Genomic DNA, 24,626 nt, shown 5'->3' with positions numbered 1-24,626 from the left:
TAAACGGTTAAACCTAGCCTTATTCCTAACCTTAACCTCAGTAAAACGGTGCCAAAACCTAACCCTATTCCTAATCTTAACCTCAGAAAGATATGCGTAATCCTAAAGTTATTTCTAACCTTATTCTCAGTAAAACAAATAAAAAAATATAGCTGCAAGCAGCGATAAAGTGGCCAAGCCAGAAAAAGCAGGAAAAGCAAGAAAAGTGGGAAAAGAAATAAAAGCAAAACTAGAAGCATTGTTCTTCCAAGAACAGATCTCCGGCCAGTCAGGTAGGTTTTTTTGGCCTCCTGGTGGCTCTATAATAGGCCAAAGAGAAAAGGGTGCCACATGTTCTTGGGCCTTTCACGGCAATCGGACGCTGCATGTGGGATTTGAGGCATTTTGTTCAAAAAAAATGTTTTGCTAAAGTTGACCCGCTGGTGGCGCTATAACAGCCCAATGTGAGAGAGTGGCATCTGTTCCTTGGCCCAGTGGGCATGTGTGTGCAAAATTTCACACACATAGCAGGCTGCATTCATGATTTGAGACATTTTGTTCAAAAAGGAGCAATCCTGCAAACCTTGGAATTCAATGTTAGCCAATTAGATAGAATATGATATCGGACAAATCCGTCATGATTACATCACTGTAGAGATACTGTGTACTGATTTGTGTGATTTTTGGATAAAATCTGAAGGAGTAATATCGAAGAATGTGTTTTACATACTGTAAGTCGGCTTTCTGGTGGCGCTATAAAAAGCAGATGTGAAAAATGCAGGGCACAGGTTTTTCCTTGGCCTCTGGGAAGGTTGCATACAAAGTTTTACCCTAATCGGTGGAACATGGCAGATCTACAAGCTCACAATGTGTCGCAGCACGACACGCTGTGAGGTTGTAGATCGGCTATTTTCAGCACGCAACCAAGTGTAAAACCAGTCATTACGATGCCATCAAGGCCTGCCAAAATACAATTCAGTTGACTAAATCAACTGTAGATTTAGTCGCCTAAAATCTTATGATATTTAGTCGACTAAAATTATACTAAAACTAAAACTTTTCAGGTGACTAAATTACGACTAAAACTAAAAGACATTTTATTCAAAAGACTATGACTAAAACTAAATCAAAATTTGCTGTCAAAAACAGCACTGTATTTCAAATACTTTTTTGTTTTTTCAAATACTTTTTTTGTATTTTGTGCCCACCTCTGCTGAGAGGTGCCCCGAGCAAGCCTCTAGCCGAGTGGCCGCAACAAGCGTTGTCAGGAGGTACTAGAAATGTTGATGGGGTTAGAAATGTCAGAGAATTCAAAATTATGATCATGCTCCACATCTCCCATGATCCATTGCTTGGGATGAGGATAATAAGGCCATGACAGACACACAGACATGCGTGCGTTCATGGCTTGTGGTTCTACAATGGGTGTGTTTGTGTGTGTGTGTGGGGGGGGGCAGCATCATATGTTCACCATTCAGAATCTTTAGCATGTATTTGAATGAAGGAATAAAAGACAGATTCCCAAGACCAGAAAGGCGAAAAAGGGACCAAATCGAAGCCATAGAGGAGGTCTGGCAGGAGAGGACAATAAAAGGAAAAAGCACAGAGCAGTATAGAGCTGAGAAGTGGGGGAGGAAAGATTGTGAGGAGTTGAGAATTATAGCTTCAATTTCCCGGGGAGGCGTGGGTGCAGGGAATGGTTGGATCAGCCAGCACTTCTACAAACCTAACAGAATTTATTTATGTGCAACACAGCGCTTTACAAGCAGCTAACACACATACCTGTCTCACACAATGTTCTCTCTCTTACTCACTGTCTCTCTTTCTTTTATCTCACTCTTGCTGCACTCACTTTCTCGCTTACATCTCTGTCCGCCTGTCTGTCTGTCTGTCTGTCTGTCTGTCTGTCTGTCTGTCTGTCTGTCTGTCTGTCTGTCTGTCTGTCTGTCTCAAACATAGGCCAAATTGTCAAATAATATAAGAAAGATGCAAAAATGTTGAGAATAGCTCTACAAGATTTGTGCTTACTCCCATTGTAAGAATGGAATGCGGAAAAGCTCATTATACAGTATCTCAATGCAGTGGTTCAAAACTCCTTTTGGTCCGAACACCATCGGCAGGTTAGCTACTCACCAGAGTTGGCAGGTTAGCTACTCATCAGAGTTAGTTTTACTGAACTTAGGGTTAGGGTTAAGGTTAGGTTTAGGTGGTCGGACCAAAGGGAGTTCGAACCAAGGACATGTTACCATAGTTCCCATGTTTGGAACTATCTCATTGGCGAGATCAAAGCGTGTCGCAACTCCCTTCTTCTACAGATCTGATTTGCGAGGCGTTGTGAGAACTTGTAGATCTGCTATTTTCACAATATTTATCTGTGGAACCGAGTCAAACTAAATTGAATTGAACGCCTACATTCCAAGTGCTTGTCAGGGGGGACCCGAGTTGAAATAGGATTATTTTGGGGGGTCACGGCCATCAGCTTGATGTGGTTCTATCCAGACTGTAGTTCTAGCAGACTACTGTATGTGATTCTCCACATAAAGGTGAAGAGGGATGTTTTGTGTTGACAGTTAGATATGTCTGTCATGGGTGCTACAATAATGCATTTAATCAGACTTGCAGATTGATAGGAGGATATTGCTGTCTCCTCCACATCAGGATCAGCTCATCCACAGTGATGGTTTAAGTTCATAATACTGACATCAGGATCAGCTCATCAACAGTGATGGTTTAAGTACTGACAGGATATTTCATTATAGTGCCTGCATGGAACTCACAGAAAACGCAGCTAGTTATCAGAAAAAGTGTGCAAGTAAGTAAATAAGTAAGTAAGTAAGTAAGTAAGTAAGTAAGTAAGTAAGTAAGTAAGTGAGTAAGTATAGTAAGTAAGTAAGTAAGTAAGTAAGTAAGTAAGTAAGTAAGTAAGTAAGTAAGTATAAGTAAGTAGGTAAGTAAGTAAGTAAGTATTATGTAAGTAAGTATAAGTAAGTAAGTATACCGGTAAGTAAGTAAGTAGCCTGGGGAACAAGTGGTTCCCCAGCCATGTGGCCCCTAGCTATTGTATACAGCATGCCCATATCATATGTGAATATCGGTTGGTGGTTCTGGACTACCGGATCTCTATAAATGGTCATAACGGTCACCACACACACATATGGGCATGGCTATGGGCATATCAGTCGGATCGGTCCGGACAATCGGATCTCCATGTATGTCTAGATATGGGCTTTTCGGTCCAATCAGCAGTTCGGGACAACCGCATGTCCGACCGACTCAACGGCGGACATGCTACTCCCTTGGACTAGGTTCATCGGCAACTCGTCTCACACACCAACTTTGAAGTGGGTCAGTCGGACTGTTCTCGAGATACGTGAACTACAGACACAGATAGAGAAGCATTTTTTTTCTTCCTGTCCTTACTATGCTACACTGATGTGGTACACTACAGATGGGTTCTTCTGGACTTAACATTATTATTAGGGATGCCCCGATCAGGGTTTTTTTGCCCCCGATCCGATACCGATCAAATATTATTGCTTCCAATTCGATCCCGATCTTTCCCGATCCGATCTTTTGGCAAGGCATTAAGAAAAAAAAATTCTATTCATTCTATCACTTAGTGCAGCACTGAATCAACAAATTAAAAACAAAGCTTATGAGTAGTGTATAGTGATATAGGCCTACTAGTGCAGTGTTTCTCAATCATTGTGCAGCGGACCTTTGGTGTGGCCTTTGAAATTTGGCAGTGAAGTCACGATTTAAGGACTTTTAAAACCTGTTTAATACCTCAAAAAATAAAATAAAATAGACCATTACAGCATCAAAAATAATCAACAAACTATATAAAAACTGGTAAAACATTGGCCATTTTTAAAGTTGAAACAAAATAAGTTAAGAACCAATTAACCAGTCTGCTTTAAAAGTATGCAGTAGCAGCTAGTTCAGTGGTTCTCAACCTTTTCAGGCCGTGACCCCCAAAATAATCATATTTTAACTGGGGACCCCCGACCCTGAAGAGTTGAGGAAGTATATTTTGTATAACACGGTTCTATTGTGAAAATAGCAGATCTACATGCTCACAACGCCTTGTGAGCATGTAGATCGGCTATTTTCCCATTTTCTGGCTTTAATATTTGACAATTTGGCCAATGTTTAATTTGTCATTTTAGAGGTATTAAAAAGTCCTTAATTTTTCACTTTCGAAATGTCCAGATACCCTCTATACACTTAAACTTTATGTTGATTTGTTTACTTTTGAGAGAGAAAACAATGTTGCACATTAAGTTAATCATCTGGGGACCCCCCCCAAAATAATTTGAGGACCCCCCTGGGGGTCCCGACCCACAGGTTGAGAACCACTGAGCTAGTTGACAGTGCAGAGAGACATAATTGCCTTCCTTTGATCCATTAGCAAGGGGCCAATTACTACTTATTGGCATCAGCTGCCAGCTGTACACAGAGTCTGACACAATCACCTTCCCTCTGCAGTGCTCTGTCTGTCTCATTTCTCCAAAAGCCCTTGAATATGATTGAAAATGATTAAGGATTACTGTGATTATGGTAAGCTTACATTTCATATCGCATTCACCTTACCTGTAACTTTCAGTACTCCCAGAAAAAAAAAAATTGAAAAAAAAAAAAAAAAAAAAAAAAATCGATTTTTTTTCCCCGATCTCCGATCTTATAAAAACGGCCATATCGGCGGCCGATCCGATCACGTGATCGGGATCGGGCAACCCTAATTATTATGTTAAGTCCAGAAGTCATTATAAGATGGTTATTATAAGATTTACGATCAGTAAGACTCCCTAATTGGGAGATAAGCGACCGTCACGTTGCATACACAAACTTTAGAAGGCAATGATAGCCAATCAGGAGGGAATATGGGAAATGGGACAGTTGCATGTTGATGACATGACTCTAGAGATACTGTGTACCGCTTTGCGTGATTTTAGGCCAAAATCTGTAGGAGCAGTGTCCAAAAATCGTTGGTGCTAGAGGAGGGCCATGTGAGAAATGAGGGGTGGAGGTTGTGGTTTGGCAGCCAAGGAGTGTGTGTGCAAAGTTTGGCATGGAGAGGGGCAACAGTGGCGGCGATATGAGTAGGGCAAAAGTGTGACGTGGCGGATAGAGTGACAGACTGACTGACGGACAGACTGACAGCCGGTGGAGGTTTTGATAGCAACAAGTACATCCCCTGGACATAATGCCAGTATGTCATATATGTTGTGTTTTGATGAAACTCATTGATTGCCTCAACATCATGTGACCCAGTCATTGTGTCCCCCCCCCACCGCCCACACACACACACACACACACACACACACACACACACACACACACACACACACACACACACACACACACACACACACCAAGCCTCTACTTTGACCTGACAATAACAACACCACGTGTTGTTCTATTGTATTTGGACGACAGGGCTGGAAAGAGGATTTGTGTTCAGTTGCTGGAGGGCAGTGCGTGCCTGTTCAAATACCAAGCTAGGATTATAATCTAAAAATCAATCAATCCTCTTGTAGCGGCACAGTGAATCAGTGGCAATGACATGACATGACCCACTTGGATGAATCAAATCAAATCAAAGCAGCGACTAGGTGTGTGTGTGTGTGTGTGTGTGTGTGTGTGTGTGTGTGTGTGTGTGTGTGTGTGTGTGTGTGTGTGTGTGTGTGTGTGTGTGTGTGTGTGTCTGAAATGATTGAAGTAGTAGAGCTGCTACTTGATAGAGCTACTACTTGGTTGTACAGCTCTGTACAACCTACGACATATGGGTATTCCCGTGATGACATCACAGATCTCCATACTGTATACGGGCAAAAAAGGGACAAGGACGGAATTCATTTGCAAGTCGCGACAACCACACTGGTTATCATGAGACTGACACAATATGTCCATATGGGAATTCCCGGATATGGGATTAATATTGATGACATCAGGGATCTCCATATATGGGCAAATGAATTCTGTCTTGGCCATATATGGAGCGTGATATGAGTGCGTGATACTGTCTAGAAGGTAGAATCCTGAAGAGGAATGCGTCCTTCTGTCCGATGCCCTGTGTTGTGAAGAGTTCTTGAAGGTAAAGTTGGAGACTCTCAAGAGCGTTAGTTGGTTGAATATGAAATACCCAGAGAATGCAGGTCTTTTTATAGCCTTCTGCTGAGCTGGTCGAGTCATCATTGTGATGTCAGAACAGGTCAGCTATATCCACATCTGGAGTCTGTGAGGTCAGATGTATTGTAGATGTATTGGCCAGCTCCATATATGGAGATCTAGGTGATGAGCTGGTCGAGTCATCATTGTGATGGTCAGCTATATCCATTATCATATTAGCACAGGATCTGCAGGTTTTCATACTAAATGTGACCTACGGTCACAATGACAAACAGCAAATCAGAAGAGGGAGCATTGCTTTCTCTCTGTGTTATTTGTTGAGTATCTGTCAGTATTGTGTACATTTGCTTCTGTTCCAGTGTTTGATGTCCCTGTCTCCATGGCATGACTCTCCTCCACTCTCTGCTTGGGTCTGTTTCTCCCACTCGCTTGCTCCTTTTCCCTTTCTTATACATCGCTCTTTCTCGCGTGCGCGCACGTATGTGTGTGTGTGTGTGTGTGTGTGTGTGTGTGTGTGTGTGTGTGTGTGTGTGTGTGTGTGTGTGTGTGTGTGTGTGTGTGTGTGTGTGTGTGTGTGTGCGCAGATATACCGGTACAAGCTCACAGCGTGGCACAGAGTGCCGTGCTGCGAGCTTGTAGATCTGCTATTTTTGAAAAATCCTGAAAATGTGTCTTTGAATATTTCAAATCCTTCTAAGGTTTTTTGAAAAAACTATGTTTCTATGTCAGTGGTGCTCAAACTTTTTCATGTGAAGGACCCCCAAAATGATATGTATTTGGCCACGGACCCCCATCTCAAAATAGTTACAGGGACCCCCCAGAAGCAAAATTTGAGTTACAAAATGTTTGCTTTTCACGACTTTTCAAAACTAGCAGATCTACAAGCTTGCTGTGAGCTTGTAGATCTGCTATTTTTTAATAGCTAAAGTATAATTAAGGCCCCTCCACCTTGGGCCCTGGTAACTCAGTCCCACTTCCCCCCCCCCCCCCCCCCCCCCATGTGACTGACACCCCTGTGTGTGTGTGTGTGTGTGTGTGTGTGTGTGTGTGCGTGCGTGCGTGCGTGCGTGCGTGCGTGCGTGCGTGCGTGCGTGCGTGCGGTGTGCGTGCGTGCGTGCATGCGTGCATGCATGTGTGCGTGCATGTGTGTATGTGTCTGTGTGTCTTACTGGTGGCGTTGGTGAGGCGGAAGGTGACAGCCTTGTCCTGAATTTCACACACGTTTCTCACAGACACCTGACAGGTGTAGTCAGCAAAGTCCCTGGACCTCAGGTTCTTCAACTTCAACACTTTAGTCTCGCCCTACACACACACACACACACACACACACACACACACACACACACACACACACACACACACACACACACACACACACGAAAGAAATACTATTAATAATACATTATTACTTTAGTGCCTATCCCGAACTAGTTCGGGATGATTTGGACCGTCATGGGTGCCTATCCCGAACTAGTTCGGCTTTTAATTTTTTTTTTTTTTTTTTTTTTCGAGCCGGGCCGCCGGCCGTCATCTGTTTACACGGCCCGCGAGAGCGTCGCTCCGCCGATATTTACCATCCACTCCAATGCAATCCAGGATCTTTAGAGCTCATTTTCTCTGTTCCATGCATATCCATGAGGTGTGCAAGGTTTAATCATGGCTAAATCGCCGAAAATAGGGCTTCTAAAATGCTTGGTAGCCAATTGCTAACTTCAAGCTAACTTCATCCTGTCCCTGTTGATGACACAAAGGAAAGTGTTCAGGCTTGTCATGGCTGCGCACGGCTTGTGCTGTTACAGCGCTTGTGGATGGGTGTTTTCTATGGCCACTGGGCGCCCTCTAGTGGTGAAAAGGTGGCATTGAAAGCGTTAATACAATATTATTCATAAGATCATAGTTGGTTATGGGTTTTGGCATTTTCAGTTGCTGACATGTACAGTAACACTGCAGATAACAAGTAACATAAGCAGTTAGAACACTGTGTTTCTTTTTCTTGAACTGTGTTGAGATACACGCGCGCGCACACACACACACACACACACACACACACACACACACACACACACACACACACACACACACACACACACACACACATCTGAAGCAATGCATGCTGGGAGATGTGAAGCATGATCATAATTAGGGATTTCAGATTTTCATATAAAACTATGAAAGGAATGAAACAATCTGATCTTCATTATGATAGTAGGAGGAACATGCACGCACGCAAACACTCGCACACGCGCGCCCACACGCACACACACACACACACACACACACACACACACACACACACACACACACACACACACACACACACACCTCAACAGTTGCAGTTTACGGTGACTAGATTGTGTGTAACTGCTATTCACTTCATTGAAGTCAGAGCTTCAATACAGTGGTTCTCAACCTTTTCAGGACGTGACCCCCCAAAAATAATCATATTTGAACTGGGGACGCCTTATCCTGACAAGCCCTTGGATATGTAGGAGTTGAGGCATATAATTTAGTTTGACTCGGTTCCAGAGATAAATACTCCTTCTTACACCAGTAAGACTCCCTAATCAGGAGATAAGCGACCGTCAGGTCGCATACACCAACTTTAGAAGGCAATCATAGCCAATCAGGAGGGAATATGGGAAATTGGACAGATCCATGTTGATGACATGACTTTAGAGATACTGTGTACCGCTTTGTGTGATTTTAGAGCAAAATATGTAGGAGCAGTGTCCAAAAATGTGTTTTGCAAAAATCAGCCTCCCTGGTGGTGCAAGGGCCATGTGAGAAATCAGGGTTGGAGCTTGTGATTTTCCATCCAAGAAGTGTGTGGGCAAAGTTTGGTATGGATAGGCAACAGTGCTGGAGATATGAGTAGGGCAAAAGTGTGATGTGATGTGATGTGACGTGACGGACAGAGAGCCGGTAGAGGTTTTGATAGTAACAATTATTTGACAATTTGGCCAATGTTTGACCAGTTTTTTATTGTAGGACTCTGACTGAGTGGCTGTTTTAATTGTATTATTAAATGTCTCATTAGTTGGCCAATTTACTGACTTTTTAGGTTTAGCTATTAGGTTTAGAGCTAAACCTAATAGCTAAACCTAAAAAATCAGTAATATAGAGAGTAGAGATATATACAGCTCTGTACTATCACTGCCAAATCCGTGCACCTTCTTGGGGGCATGCTTACCATGGTAAGCCTAGGTTATTTGACTTACATGAGCTAAATATCATTTGACTATACTACACTACATTTATGGTACGGTATGTATACTGTATATTTCTGCTGTCGGGCCGAAACCTCCTAACTCCAAAATGTTCATTTTCGGGAAAATGAGCTCAAGTGGAGTTAGGAGGTTTTGACCGAAGGGCTTTTTATTGCTTTTCATTGGTTCAATATTATTTTAACCAACACACAGACGTAAAGGGTGTTCAATAGCACATATTTATGAAAAAAAGAGAGGGCCAATCAGGTGGAGTTAACTGGTTTGGCAGAAAGTGTGGAGTTAGGATGTTTTGTTCGAAGCACTTTTTACTACCTTCCATTGGTTCAATATTATTTTAACCAACACTCAGATGTAAAGGGTGTTCAATAGCCCTGATTTATGCCAAAAAATCTAAAACCGCAAAAATGTAGTTTTGGCCAGACAGTGACAATAGTATATACAGTATGTGTCATTCTGTACCTGTGTGTAGAGCGGTTCATAGATGTCAACACCGTTGTCCTTGCTCTGCTCGATAGGCGTGTTGCCACGTTTCCAGATGAAGCGTGCAGGCGGGTTGGAGTTGACGGTGCAGCGCAGGAACACGGTCTTCTCCTGGTAGTAACTCCCACGGACGTCACTGATGGTCTGGTGTACCGTCAGGACCGGTTTGTCCAGGTCTGTTACACACACACACACACACACACACACACACACACACACACACACACACACACACACACACACACACACACACACACACACACACACACACACACACACACACACAAAGAGACCAGAGACATGTTGGTGCTGAGGGAACATTATCTATTAAATCAACCCACACGCCATCATTTAACTAGTGCTGGATATGTGGAGTACACATGCACACACCCACGCACATACTGTACACACACACATGCACAAACCATCAGAAATAAAGCCTATATATCAGTTCCAGAAGCAGAGTATTGTAGAAGCCTAGTATTGACACTATAGAGTGAGCACTGAGCAGCAGGAGTTTGTAATATAAGACCAAGAAAAAAAAAGAAAAGGAAAGAAATAACCTTAGCAGCCGATACTGATATGCTACGAAATATCAGCAATATATCTGCCTGATTTAATGGTCAATCTGATACTATCGATCAGGCCAATATCTGTCTTCCCTTAGCTGTGGTATACTTGTTTATTATCTTCTGTGTCTTCCAGGCCTAGAATTACATCGTTTTAGGGGCATGGCCAATTGGCCTTTGGTGTTGTACATTTTTTGAGGGCACAAAGGCCAAATGCTTGGGCAGGAAGGCCATCAAATAAAACAAGGTCCATTGAAAGAATTAATTGAATTTAAGGGTTAAGGATGATTTTGAAATGTATATATCTGCAGTGAAGAAAAAATCTCAGCCCTGCACAAATCAAACTTACTGCATTGGTCATGATGGAGAATACATGCTGTGTTTTAAAGAGGGAGAGTGGTTAGTCCTCATCCCTTGATTTCTTTTTTTAAGATAGTAAGTAGGAAAGCTGAGAGGGAAGTCGTAGTTGGAGCAATTCATAACCCATTTTCAAAAATTGCTTTAAAAGTCAAGTGTATTATTGTTATTATTTCCATGGCCATCTCTGCTTTCTTACCTTCTTCACGTTCTACTTTTTCCTACTGATGGCTTTGAACTTTTCAAAGCACTAAAGACAATTGTCATATTGACATTATCCACCGGTCATTATTCATCTGCTTAAAAAACCTGGGCTCTTTATTAGAGTGTTAATGTCAAAGGACATTTGAGAAACACAGCTCTTAAACTGTTACGTTAAAATCACGCCATTCATTGGCTTGGAAGACATTTTTATTTTTTGGTATGGTTCTCTGCAGTGGCGTTTCTGGGTGTACTGGCACCAGTGGCCAGTGTTACAGTAAGTCCAGGGGTCCTTGAGCGGGTATTAAGAGGATATTAAGCAAAATTGCTTTATAGCATGAAACTCTTTTTAACAACTTTAAACCTATTTTATACATCAGCATACAACAATGGACAGCGGGCATTTTCATGAGAGTACCTATTGGGAATATGAACAGTGTTTAATCTGTGGAAAATCATAGAGCAAGCCTTCTGTCTCTCACAAAGTAGTTAGTGTGTGTGTGTGTGTGTGTGTGTGTGTGTGTGTGTGTGTGTGTGTGTGTGTGTGTGTGTGTGTGTGTGTGTGTGTGTGTGTGTGTGTGTGTGCGTGCGTGCGTGTGCGTGTGCGTGTGCGTGTGCGTGTGTGTTTGTGTGTGTGCCAGGGGCGTCATTTGGAGTCCCTGGGGATGGCAATGTATTTGCCGATTTGAGTGCATCTCAATCCACGCCCGTCCATCTACTGTGCATTTGACATGTGACACATAAACACGTTTTCATTTCTGCAACCATACAACCGTTAAACACCTTCAACCTGGCCTCTCTATTTTGGGCATGTCATTATGGGCAAACAAACATTTTCAATCATTATGTTTCTTATAATAGATCATAATAATGAATGTACAAGCTACTGTATGTGTAAACTATCTATAGACTATATTCTATGGCAGGCATACTCAAACTTCTGAACTTGTGGGCCACATTACAAAAATGTCAAGCGGCCACGGGCCAGTTGATAAAATGACATTACTTGATAACTTCTCTCTTAGATTTGCTTTATTTCCACATAACGTAAGACAAGTGCAATGTTATGGCTTGGAATTTATATTCTGTCAATGACACAATTTGTAATCAAAGTAATTTGCTACATTTTCTCTCTTTTTAATAATTCTGTGCAATTAATTAGCATATTCCACACAAACACTAAAACAAACTAATGTACATTTGTCTGCTATTTGTCTGGTTTGTTGTCTATCTGTCTGCCTGCTATTAAGTGGGATAACGTTAAAGATAGCTGAGCACATCTCTCTTTCAATTGCTTCACAAAGTTATTCATGACTTGGCCCACATTCAACACAAATGGCTTTTTACAGAAAATAAACTTGTGAAAATAGATAGTTATGGCTAAGGAAAATAAAATAAAATCAAACAATCTACTTAAAATAGATTACCCAGACTATTTATATGGCTACCAAATGGCTAATGATGCAGTTGTTAAGTAGAGCTACAGTACATCTCTCTTTCATTTGATTTGCATTAGGCCTACAATATTGTTTTGGGTAAAAAACTGGTAAAAAATTATTTAAAAAAATAGATGTTGAAGATGTTTGGCCTTTATATCAAAATTGCGCCGCGGGCCGGAAGTGGCCCACAGGCTGGAGTTTGAGTATCACTGTTATAGTGTAATAGAATTCTGGATCAATCAGTAATCGATGAGGCAAATAGGAGACCAGACAATATCCAATGTGGTGATGGTGGTTAAGCTTTCTTCTACATACATAATTACCAGTAGATTTGGTAACTTGTACTGTAAGAGCCTAGATCTCGCCACTAGGCCTGATAGCTATACCGGTATTGTTTTGGTACAGCCTGTCTTGTTATGGATCAGCTTGTCCTTAAAGCAGCTAAAGTATAACTATCTCTGCTCTGTGCTCTGTACTAATTCTTCCTCAGTAGGTACAGTATGTATTTTTCAATTATGGTACTTTTCATCTAACCAGTTAGAACACTGTTTCTTTTTCTTGAACTGTGTTGGGATGCACGCACGCACGCACGCACACACACACGCATGCACGCACGCACACACGCAGCACCTTCCCTCTCCCCCAATTAGACTACTCCATAGCAGAATGTACAAGGATTTTTTTTATTATTTTATAAAAAAGAAAGAAAGAAAATTAATTAGACATCCCCAGAGCAGAACAAACATAGATACAACTAGAAGCAGTGCTCTTCCGAGCACAGGTCTCCACCAGGGTGTGCGTCCTGGCGGTACTACTGTATAATAGGCCAATGTAAAAAGGGTGGCATATGTTCGTCACCTTAGATCTTTCATGGCAATCGGACACTGCATGCATGATTTGAAGCATTGTGTTCCAGAAATGTGTTTTGCTAAAGTCTACCTGCTGGTGGCGCTATAACAGCCCAATGTGAAAAAGGTAGCATTTGTTCCTTGACCTAGTGGGAATATGTGTGGCAAATTTCACGGTAATCGCAAGCTGCGTTGATGATTTGAGGCATTGTGTTCAAAAACGGAGCAATCCTGCAAACTTTGGAAGCTAATATTAGCCAATCAGGATGGAATATGAAATATCAGACAGATCGGACTTGATCACATGACTATAGAGATACTGTGTACCAATTTGCGTGATTTTTGGATAAAATCTCAAGGAGTAATATCCAAAGATGTGTTTTACATAAGTCGGCCCAAAGGTATAAAAGGCTGATGTGAAAAATGCAGGGCAAAGGTTTATCCTTAGCCTCTAGGGAGTGCGCTTACAAAGTTTGAAACTGATCGGTGGAGTTATAGGTAAAACCACAAATGGGCCTGTTATAGCGCCACCATGAGGCTGATTTCAAAAATTTGAAGTGGCATTTCTTCCTCGACCTAGTGGGAACATGTATGCGCGATTTCGTGATAATTGCACTTTGCGTTTGGGATTTGAGGCATTTTGATCAAAACGGCTCAATCCTACAAACTTTGGAAGCCAATCTTAGCCAATCAGGATGGAATATGAAAAATCGGACAAATCCATATCGATCACATGACTGTCGAGATACTGCCTACCGATTTGTAGGATTTTTGGACAAAATCTGTAAGAGTAGTGCACAGAAATGTGTCTTGCGAACATCGGCCACTAGGTGGCCATGTGAAAAATTTAGGGCAGAGATTCTAGATTGGCATCCAGGGAATGTGTGTGCTCACTTTGGCAGCGACCGGGCCAACGGCGACTGAGATTAGCTGCACACAAACTGCGAGGACACACGGACGCACGCACGGACGGACGGACGCACGCACGCACGGACACACGGACGGACGAAGGGGAAAACATACTCTCCCCCATGCCTTCGGCTGGTGGAGACAAATATGTATTAATTAGACGAGCCTAGAGCGAAAGACACCACTAAATGAAATATGTTAAATCAGATATGTATAGATCAGGAGTCTTCAACAGGGGGTCCGGGACCCCTAGGGGGTCCTCAGAGTTACTACAGGGGGTCCTCCAAATCTTTGTGTCATAAAAACCTTTTTTCCCCTGAGAACTTTAGCTAAAAATAGCACATCTACAAGCTCACAACGCCTCGCAGCGTGAGGCATTGTGAGCTTGTAGATCGGCTATTTTAGGCAAAGAGCTTTGGAGTAGAGGGGAAAAAAGAGCAAAAAGTACATAGTGAAAGGTCAACTTTATTAAGTATTGACTGTTCAAGTGGTTAAATATCTGAAAACACAAATTGACATGAATCCAAAATACACTGATGATTGTGCTGCAAAATGTTGAAACTATTTAGACTCTATAGGTTGTTGGGGTCCCTGCTTCATCTCTCTCTCTCAGCTAAGGCCGGGGTCCTTGGCCTGAAAACGTTGAAGACCCCTGCTGTATAGATAATTGATATGTTCACCATCTCAAACAGTAGTCTATATGGTATGGTATAAAAAGGGACATTTCAAGACATTTACTACCTTTTATCACCGCAGAGAGCCATTTAAATAAATGTTTTAGGATCTGCCACTGCGGGACCCTGATGTAATGTAATGTAGCACATCTCACACAACAGTCTCTTCTGTATGGAGGGTTGTCATGACAACACAGGAGTTGAGAGCATAGTCACTATCAGGCTAGCTATTACTTCACATTGTCACATTTTCAAAGCAAGGCCTGTGCAATAGAGCAGTGGTTCTCCAACTTTTTTAATGTCAAGTTCCCCCCCAGTTTGACGTACATTTGCAGGCCACGTACCCCAAGAATTCAGAGAGAACCAAATGAACTGTAGCTGAGGACCCCCTAGTACCCCCTCAGGGACCCCTTAACCTCAGCAAAGAAAACTATGCCTAACCCTAACCTTAACCTCACAAAATATTATCCTAACCCCAATCTTAACCCTAAAGAAAAGAGACACAAAAAAGAAGAAAAAAAAGTACATACACAGTGGGATTTTAACCAACAATATTGGAAATATGGAGTAAAACAGTAAGCTACTGAGCTCTCTGTTCCATTTTTTTTTTAGTTTTTGGATGTTATTTGAAGCTAACCCCCCCAGCTCCAGCAGGGAGGTTGAGCGTCGCGTCAACACTGGGAACGCTCCCTTTTTAATCAATGAAGGGTGCTCCACTGCCGACGTTGCCGTCGGACGCCAAAATTCGGCCTGGTTCATTTTTGACACCGTCCGACGCAGGCATGACGCTGTCTTTTTGATAGAGCCCTGGCCTTATAGGGGGAATGGCCCTTTACGAGGAAACGTCTCTTGGACTGCTCTGGACTCACATCACAATATTTGCAGCCTCAGCACTTTCATGGCTGTAAGGTAGGGGTGGGCGATATGGTGATAAATATCGTTGAGACAATACCATGTCTCCACGATATGCCTTTTCAGAGATATCGTATTTATTGTGATACAATGAGGGAGCCTTGTAAAAAATCCTGTTGAATTGTTAATACAGAGAGTCATTGCAGAATTCATTTAAACCTGCATTTTGGTCTAAATCAGTAGTTCTCAAACTTTAAAATGTCAAGGTCTCCCCTTAACACTGACAGTCTGTCAGAGTTACATACTTAAAAGGGTCAATTTAGACCTCCCAAAAGGAAGCCAGAGAGTCCCTGGATCCCACTTTGAGGACCTCTGGTCTAAATGGTCTGTTACTCCTTTTTCTTTAAGCAACTTGAAAAATAACCCTAAAAATCAACATGAAAGAGAATCGTGATAAGATCGTGTATCGTGATACAGCTTGGAAAAATATTGTGATACTGTATTTTTCCATATCGCCCACCCCTACTGTGGGGTCTCACTGTTCTCTTTGACTGGCGTCTACACGTTTGACTGGCACACGAACACACAGTGGCAAGCTTAACCTGCTGCCCATTTCACCCGCACAGTTGGCACAATAAATTCCCTGGCTGCCGTTTGAGACCAAATCTGTTTTGTTTTGAAAAAGTTGGGTCAGGATCTAACGGCAAGTCACAGGGAAAATAAAGTGCCTCCCCCCAAAAAATACTGGACGGACTAAAAGTCGTGCGCTTGCTTTTCTCATTTTATGCAAGGCTGCTACCAGTCTGCAACAGCATTTCCTTGCCTCAAACCCTACTATTCATCTTACGAAATGGATGCTATGAAAATCGGATTTTTAAGTAGAGTAGTTCACCCCCAAAATGACTTTTTTTCTATTGAGTACTCACACTCAATATGTTGTTGTATTTGTCGCATTCCTAAGACAAAAAAAATATATTATTGTAAATGTACCCCCATTGTTTCCGGATGGGGACCCAAATGCTTTTGGGTCCCCATCTGGAATCAATGGGGGTATATTTATTGTAATCAAATTATTGTCTTAGGAATGCAACAAAACAACTAAAAATATCATTGAACTCAAGTCTCTATGGGGTGTGTAATCAATAGTCATTTTGGGGGTGAACTACTCCTTTAAGGACATCTGAATTATCACTTACACTAAGGCTCTATTTTGGTATGTTGTTAAGTATTACCAGAATGTTGTGATGATTTGTGACTTGTGTGATTAGAGACTGCTATGCTATTTTCCTACAGGGAAAATTGAAATATAGTAAATATAAAATAAATATTAGGCAGCAAATGTATACACATTGAGATCATGTAAATAAAATAAAACTGTCTGTCTACGTTCCATCATGATTTAACTCAATTCAGTCTAAAAGGTTAAGCTGCATTCAACTCCTTTTAGCTCACTGTGAACACTCATCTGAACATTCTGAAGACAAATATATCCTATAGCTTGAAACAAAAGGCTCAGCATGAAACCAGACAACAGAATGTACTGTAGTTTGTCTGTCTCCCAGCGTGGCATGATGGGTAGTGTAGTTTGACTGTCTGTCTCCCAGCGTGGCATGATGGGTAGTGTAGTTTGACTGTCTGTCTCCCAGTGTGGCATGATGGGTAGGCTGTGCTGGCAGCCTAAAGCCACACAGGCTTTCAAACCTGGGAAGCCATCAAACACAGCCTCCCCCTGCCTTAGCGGTCCTGGGTGGAAGAGTGTGTGTGTGTGTGTGTGTGTGTGTGTGTGTGTGTGTGTGTGTGTGTGTGTGTGTGTGTGTGTGTGTGTGTGTGTGTGTGTGTGTGTGTGTGTGTGTGTGCGCTTACGTGCGCGTGTGCGTGTGCGTGATGGCAGAGACAAGTGCTTACGGCACACCAGTGGTGGAAAAAGTACTCCGATGTTTTACTTAAGTAAAAGTATCAATACTGCAATATAGAAATACTCTGTTACAAGTAAAAGTCTGGAATTCGAAATGTACTAGAGTAAAAGTATGAAAGTGCTGGCATCAAAATGTACTTAAAGTATCAAAAGTAAAAGTACAACATGTTTGAAAATAGCAGATCTACAAGCTCACAACGTGTCGCATCACGACACGTTGTGAGCTTGTAGATCGGATATTTTCAAATAGCCTAGGCATAAAATAGGGCTAAAGTGCTTAATTTGTGTTTTGTAAAATAATAATTTATATCTACAAAGTAACAAGTAACTAAAGTTTTCAAATAAATTTAGTGGAATAAAAGTACAATATTTGGATCTGAGATGTAGAAGTAAAAGTAGAAGTAAAAGTACTGAAACTGGATATACTCAAGTAAAGTAAAAATACCTCAAAACTGTACTTAAGTACAGTACTTAAGTAAATGCACTTAGTTACTTTAAACCACTGCGGCACACTCTGCCATGTCTAAACAAATTAAATTACTGCTCGCAAACCTGGTGTAAAAGAAGTGTGAGAAACGGTGACATGACGCTTAAAACAATCTATTCATGGTCCAATTACTGTAAGTTACTGTCAATAGCACTGATATATTTTCATAAGCCAGGCTCCCCATGTGAGACTTGCCTTACTCAATTTGGACAATTAAGAGAACAGCATGAAACTTTAATGAAGGTTTTGATTTCCCCAAAGTCCTGGCTTTGTGCACTGGATCAATTCCACAGCAAGGCCATTGTCTACTTTCCAAACTTCTTGCGGTTTCGGAGTTTCTGCTATCGTCGTCCTCTGAGAAATGAGACACCGGTGCTGACATGAAATCATTTAGTTGATCTTTTAAGAATCCAGTGCACAATGGTAAAGCACTACTTTGTAATGATTGAGCAAGAATCATTTCACAGTTCAATTAAACTAGAACAATATCCTTTGTTTTAATTTAATGAAAAACGTGTCTCTGAATGTTTGCTTCAAACTGAATGGAGCAAATGTTACTTAAGGTGGAGGGTGATGGTCAGGCAAATGAGGCCATGCTCCAAAAAAGCAATGCTCTAATTGCGACCATAGCCTATAGGTTGCAGTTAACTATGAAAACCGGCACATCTTGCCCACGTATCTCTGTCTGTAGGTCACGCCTGACACTCTGGTTCCCCTATCTAACAGGACTTCATATGGGAATGCCCATATATGGAGGCCACATGGGCCACATACCACACTAACAGAATCCATGCTGTATATGGCCAAGACAGATGGCCAAGACAGCCCATGTCTGTGTGGTTTGGTTCTACAGACAGGGATCTCCATATACGGGTATGAAATGGTATGATGTCAGATGTCATAGAAATCATAGGACTTTCACATAACTAGTAAGATTATTTAGCATAACAATAAATCTATAATAAAGCAGTGAATAGGGCTTCTTGATTTTGTGTGTGTGTGTGGGGGGGGGGGGGGGGGGCGTATGACAGGTACAATAATTGTGATGTGTGGAGTTAGAAACAGAAGTTGCGCTTCAACAGTGCGATTTCTCAGTGGAGTGCTAAAAGCTAAATCCAGCATACATATCCAAAATATGAGAATGGTAGCAAGTCTCCAACTTCAGGTCAAAAAGGACAAAATACATTTCCACTCGTTTATTTGGCACGCACCAAATACATAGAGCGAAATGTGAGTGTTCTGTCCTTTTTGACCTGAAGATTGAGATCATATTTTGGTTATGATTGATGTTGGGCAAAACCTTGTGTCTTAATATTTCACTGTATTATGTTGTTTTATATTTTTCATGAACTGCCCTCTGTCATACTACAAGTGACACTGTAGAAAAGTAGCAACAATAGCCAATCGTAGAGCTATACATACATACATACATAAATACATACATACATACATACATACATACATACACTGTAGAGTCACATAAGAGTGATTGCGACCAGTTTAGTATGTGAAGGGTCACAGCTTGTCCGTTTCTCTGTCTATAACGCCACTGTGGTTCCCCTGACAATTCGATAGATAGATAGATACCTTTATTATCCCAAGGGGGAAATTTAGTTGTCCAGTAGTAGCACAGCAGTATACAGTTATTTACAAAGTTACAGAGACGTAAGAAAGATAGATAAGAGGGAAAAAAACAAAAAACAAAGACAAGAGCAGTACAGTACCAATAAGGAGAAGGTGCATCAATAGAGGGGGCGAATAATATATAAGTATATATACATAAAGTGTCATGCAAAAGAGACCATAGCAGTCAATGCTAGTTAGTGCAAACAAGTATATCACTGTCATTGTTAAACAAAGCAAAAAATACTCAGAAACTACCAACACTAACAACCTAATAGTGCAGTGTCAAAAATCAGTGCGAAAAAAGAAGAAACTAGGAAGCGTGCCACCGCAAGGCGCACATGAGCACTCTTCCTGGGAGGTCCTTAGAGGTCAAAGTCAATACAGCAAATCACTGTGACATCACAGGTGACATCACTGAGTATCAGGGAAACCACTCTAAGAGAATGGGTTTGCCGCTCTGACATCACACTCTGACTTCACTGTGATGTCAGGGGAACCACACTAACAGAATCTCCGTTGGAACTGTTACCCCGCGACCCGATGACGGATAAGCGGTTGAAGATGGATGGATGGACATTATAACATCCAAGAATGTCACACAATCAGGGCGCCCGCTGGCCTAGGCATTGCCACATAGGCATGGATGCCTGGCGGCGTCGGCGGTTCGATTCCCTATCCGGAAGACCTTTGCCGCATGTCACTCCCCGTTTCCCCCCCATTTCATGTCAGTCTACTGTCCTATCAATAAAGACATAAAAGCCCAAAAAACTAAAATAATGTCGCACAATTCAGCTTCAAAGGAACACAACAAGCAACACTTCAGCTGGCCGAGCAATCAACCCACTCTGAATAGGCACTTAGCAGGTACTGAGACATCTACAACTGTCCCTCAGCATGACAACTTCTTACAGCACAAATTATTTATCCACCTGTTTCTGTGAGAATTTACACTAGAATTATTTGTGGGATACTTCCGGAGAACAGCAGACATACAAGCTCACGTAGCGTTACAGATGCAACCGCTGTGAGCTTCTAGATCACACTCGGCTGCGACGCCGGAAATGCCACACTCCTTCTGCGCAATGCACGATATGGGACGTTGGAAACTGGTGGATAGGCCATGTGACTATCACAAATATTGGACAATGCAGCACTATAAAATACAATAAAAACCTTAGTGTGTGTGTGTGTGTGTGTGTGTGTGTCTGTGTGTGTGTGTGTGTGTGTGTGTGTGTGTGTGTGTGTGTGTGTGTGTGTGTGTGTGTGTGTGTGTGTGTGTGTGTGTGTGTGTGTGTGCGTGCGTGCGTTCGTGCGTGCGTGCGTGCGTGCGTGCGTGCGTGCGTGCGTGCGTGCGTGCGTGTGTGTGTGCATGTGTGTGTGTTTGCTACGCTGACCTCTGGCTTCAGTTCCGTTTTCCTCCCTGAGGAAAACGCCCTGGAGTCCAAATCCTCTTTGATTTCCAATAACATGGCCTGTACTCTAATAGCTGTGTGCGTGCGTCCATGCGTGCGTGCGTGCGTGCGTGTTGGATAATGTTAAAGAGCTCCACAGAGGTAGCCATCACGTCCCTTGCATCCTGCATCCATTCAACATTATTCCAACAAATAATGTTTTGTTTAATGTTATTTCCTGTACTTTAAGTACATTTTGATGCCAGTACATCTACAGTGCAGTATTGATACTTTTACTTAAGTACAACATGTGACTTTTTCCACCACTGGCAATGGGTTGAGCTAATACCTGGGGCGTCTGTGTCTCAGACTAGACAAGTATTTTATGTCCTAGACCTAGATTGATATGGTTTACCACCCACTGAACTTCATATCATGTAATTCCTTTCACGTCAGAATATCGATTCTCTGCCTTCCATGATGAAACACATAAAAGATTGACGGAGCAGCATTCTTTTCACACACAACGGCTCTTTTATGCATGGTATTTACAGCATGTCAGTGTTCAAAGGGCTGGGATTCAAGCATGGTATTTGAACTCTGGAATGAGCTTCACAGCCGAGGGTCACACACAGGGGTGTCGCACCAACTTCTGGGCCCTGGGTACAAGGATTCACTGCGGGCCCCCCATGAATGTTCTTCATAGGCGGAGGGGGTTTGACCCATTTAGACTGGGAAAGCATTATTACGCATTATTTTGTGCTTTAACTATTGAAAAATAGCAGATATACAAGCTTGCAACGCGCGCTGTGAGCTTTTGAAAAAAACATTTGTGCAAGTCTTTGAATATTTCAAATCCTTCTAAGGTTTTTTGAAAAACCTGTTTCTATGTCAGTGGTGCTCAAACCTTTTCATGTGAAGGACCCCCAAAATTATATTTGGCCACGGACCCCCATCTCAAAATATTTAGTTCCAGGGACCCCCCAGAAGCAAAATTTGAGTTAAAAATGTTCGCTCAACAAATACATCATATATTCTAAGATTTGCACACATTTTCATGACTTTTCAAAAATAGCAGCTCTACAAGCTGACAGCGCTGTCCTTTTGTATATAATGTCTGTAAGTCTTGGGTGAACAGGATTTATGTGTTGTGTTCATGTATATAATATATGGCCGATGGGTTACAGGTGCGGGATGTCACACTGCACTGTTTGTGAAGGTCTGATGAAGAGCCGGTATAGGCTCCAAACGTTACCACAATAAAACGTAGCAAATTGCTGTGCGGACTCTTTCTTATCTTTCTTATTTCTTATCCACACACATACTGTAAACCAGGGGTCTTCAACAGGGGGTCCTCAAAGTTACTACAGGGGGTAGGGGTCCAGCGAGACGCTTTGAGCTTGTAGATCGGCTATTTTCTGCGAAGAGCTCTGGTGTAGAGGGGGGAAAGAGCAGACTAAGTACATTGAAAGGTCAAGTTTTATAAGTATTGACGGTTCAAGTGGTTAAATATCTGAAAACACAAATTGACATGAATCCAAAATACACTGATGATTGTGCTGTCAAACAAGGAAACTATTATGGAATCTATGAACAGGTTGTGGGCGTCCCTGCTTCATCTCTCTCTCTCAACTAAGGGGTCCTTGGCTTGAAAACGTTGAAGACCCCTGCTGTAAACATAATACATGTAATGTAAACATACTGTATGTTCAGAGTTTAAACTTTGTTTTTGTCCCAAACCCAATATGGAAAAAGATAATCACCTACCAAACAACCAACAACCCCGTACAAACATGCATTGCAGATGCGTACAGAGAGAGAGAGGAGAGAGAGAGAGAGAGAGAGAGAGAGAGAGAGAGAGAGAGAGAGAGAGAGAGAGAGAGAGAGAGAGAGAGAGAGAAAAGGCACACACAGCAGCCAGCTTGTTGTTTGATGGAGCTTTGCGTCTCCTCAATTATTCATCATTCTGCACACAGAAGTAATGTTAAAGAGACCATAAAACATGCACAGAGCTCACATTTAGAAATAATGAGAAAACTGACTCTGTTTAAAATGCAAAGCTAAAAAGCAAAGATTGATTCAGGGCGACATTATCCACCGGTGTTATTAGGAAAAGAACATATCACTGGTCTTTTGCTTTCTCTTAGCCCCCATTAGCCCAGACACCAAAGATAGGGTCTCTCTCTCTCTCTCTCTCTCTCTCTCTCTCTCTCTCTCTCTCTCTCTCTTCTCTCTCTCTCTCTCGCTCTCTCTCTCTCTCTCTCTCTCTCTTCCAAGAGAGAGGGGAGATAAACAGGAACAGTGAGTCAGTGACACAACTTTACAAGAATTATTCATGTCCCTCCAATAACATCAGAAGGAACCCGACGGAGAGACAGACAGAGATGGAGGGGGGGAGGGTTGGGGGTGGAGAGACAGAGGAGGGGGGGGGTACACAGAGAGAGAGAGAGAGAGAGAGAGAGAGAGAGAGAGAGAGAGAGAGAGAGAGAGAGAGAGAGAGAGGAAAGGAAGAGATGGGGAAACCAGATCAAGCACAACCTTGGCATGCACACAGTGGCCATCTTGCTCTTACAAACATTCCATGACATGAATGTTTCAATGACTTGTCCGTACTTCACCCTGGCTAGCCACCCAGACTAACAGCATATGACGGTGTTCCACATGAGCCATCATAGAGATAAATAGAGCAAAACTTTTTTTGACTTTTTTCATCCGAGTGTGCTAGGCAACAATTCACTTTCATTTCATATGCAGCGCGTACTGTACACAAATGCTGCCTGACTGTTGGTCCCACATGTAAATATGTCCGAGTTGAATATGGCTCTCTAGCCAGTCTACTTTTGGTTCCGCTTTAGTTTACGGTCCCTATACTGCTCCTGCCCCCCTTGAGGCCAGGCGGGCACATTGTTCATGTATCACTCGCTGTGGATATCACCAGAACTCCCTCCATAAGGCGGTTACCTCGCCATGTCTCAAGACCAAGGGGGGTCACAGTGAGTAACCTTATACACATAAATATTGTTCCTATAATTTCTCCCTCTGCTCTCATCAGTAATGTAAATTCTGATCTGAAAACTGCACAAGAACTACACAGGTGTGATGGTTTAAAGTTCATACATTTAAATATCTGCAGTATGGCTCCAAAACTTGATTTTATCAATGTTCTTATTAAAGGGGGCTCCCCTGATGTATTTGTCCTATCCGAGACGTGGTTGACTGAGATCATACGAGACTCAGATATTGCTATAAATGGCTATAACCTGTTTAGAATAGACAGGAAATCAAGAGCGGGTGGGACTGTAATTTTAGTCAAAGAACATTTAGCTGCACATGTACTAGAAATGTCATCGGTCCCTAATCGTGTTGAATATATAGTCTTAGATATTTGTTTGGGAGGTGACATCCACTGTACAGTTGTTGGTGCTTATCGCCCCCCCTCAGCACCAGTTTTGGCCCTAGAGGAATTTGGTATGTTACTGTCAAAATATGTATCTTCAGAGGTTCTTATTTTATCGGATCTGAATTTGGACTGGTTAACTA

At 42.1% G+C, this 24,626-nt stretch overlaps 1 protein-coding gene across 1 annotated transcript in view; it reads right to left on the bottom strand.

The window, feature by feature from the left end:
- The window catches only part of LOC308288035 (MAM domain-containing glycosylphosphatidylinositol anchor protein 1-like), a gene marked incomplete at both ends in the record, with an annotated part of 257,477 nt that overhangs the window by 102,882 nt on the left and 129,969 nt on the right, over positions 1 to 24,626 (bottom strand). Inside the window, 2 exon segments of the mRNA XM_080729379.1 lie at positions 7,281 to 7,413; positions 9,798 to 9,994. Coding sequence (XP_080585505.1) covers positions 7,281 to 7,413; positions 9,798 to 9,994 — 330 coding nt within the window.

This window comes from Nannobrachium achirus (assembly GCF_963921795.1).
Source record: "Nannobrachium achirus genome assembly, chromosome: 7".
NCBI lineage: Eukaryota > Metazoa > Chordata > Actinopteri > Myctophiformes > Myctophidae > Nannobrachium > Nannobrachium achirus.
The sequence above is the reverse complement of the archived record's forward strand: the minus strand, read 5'-3'. Positions and strand labels throughout refer to the sequence as shown.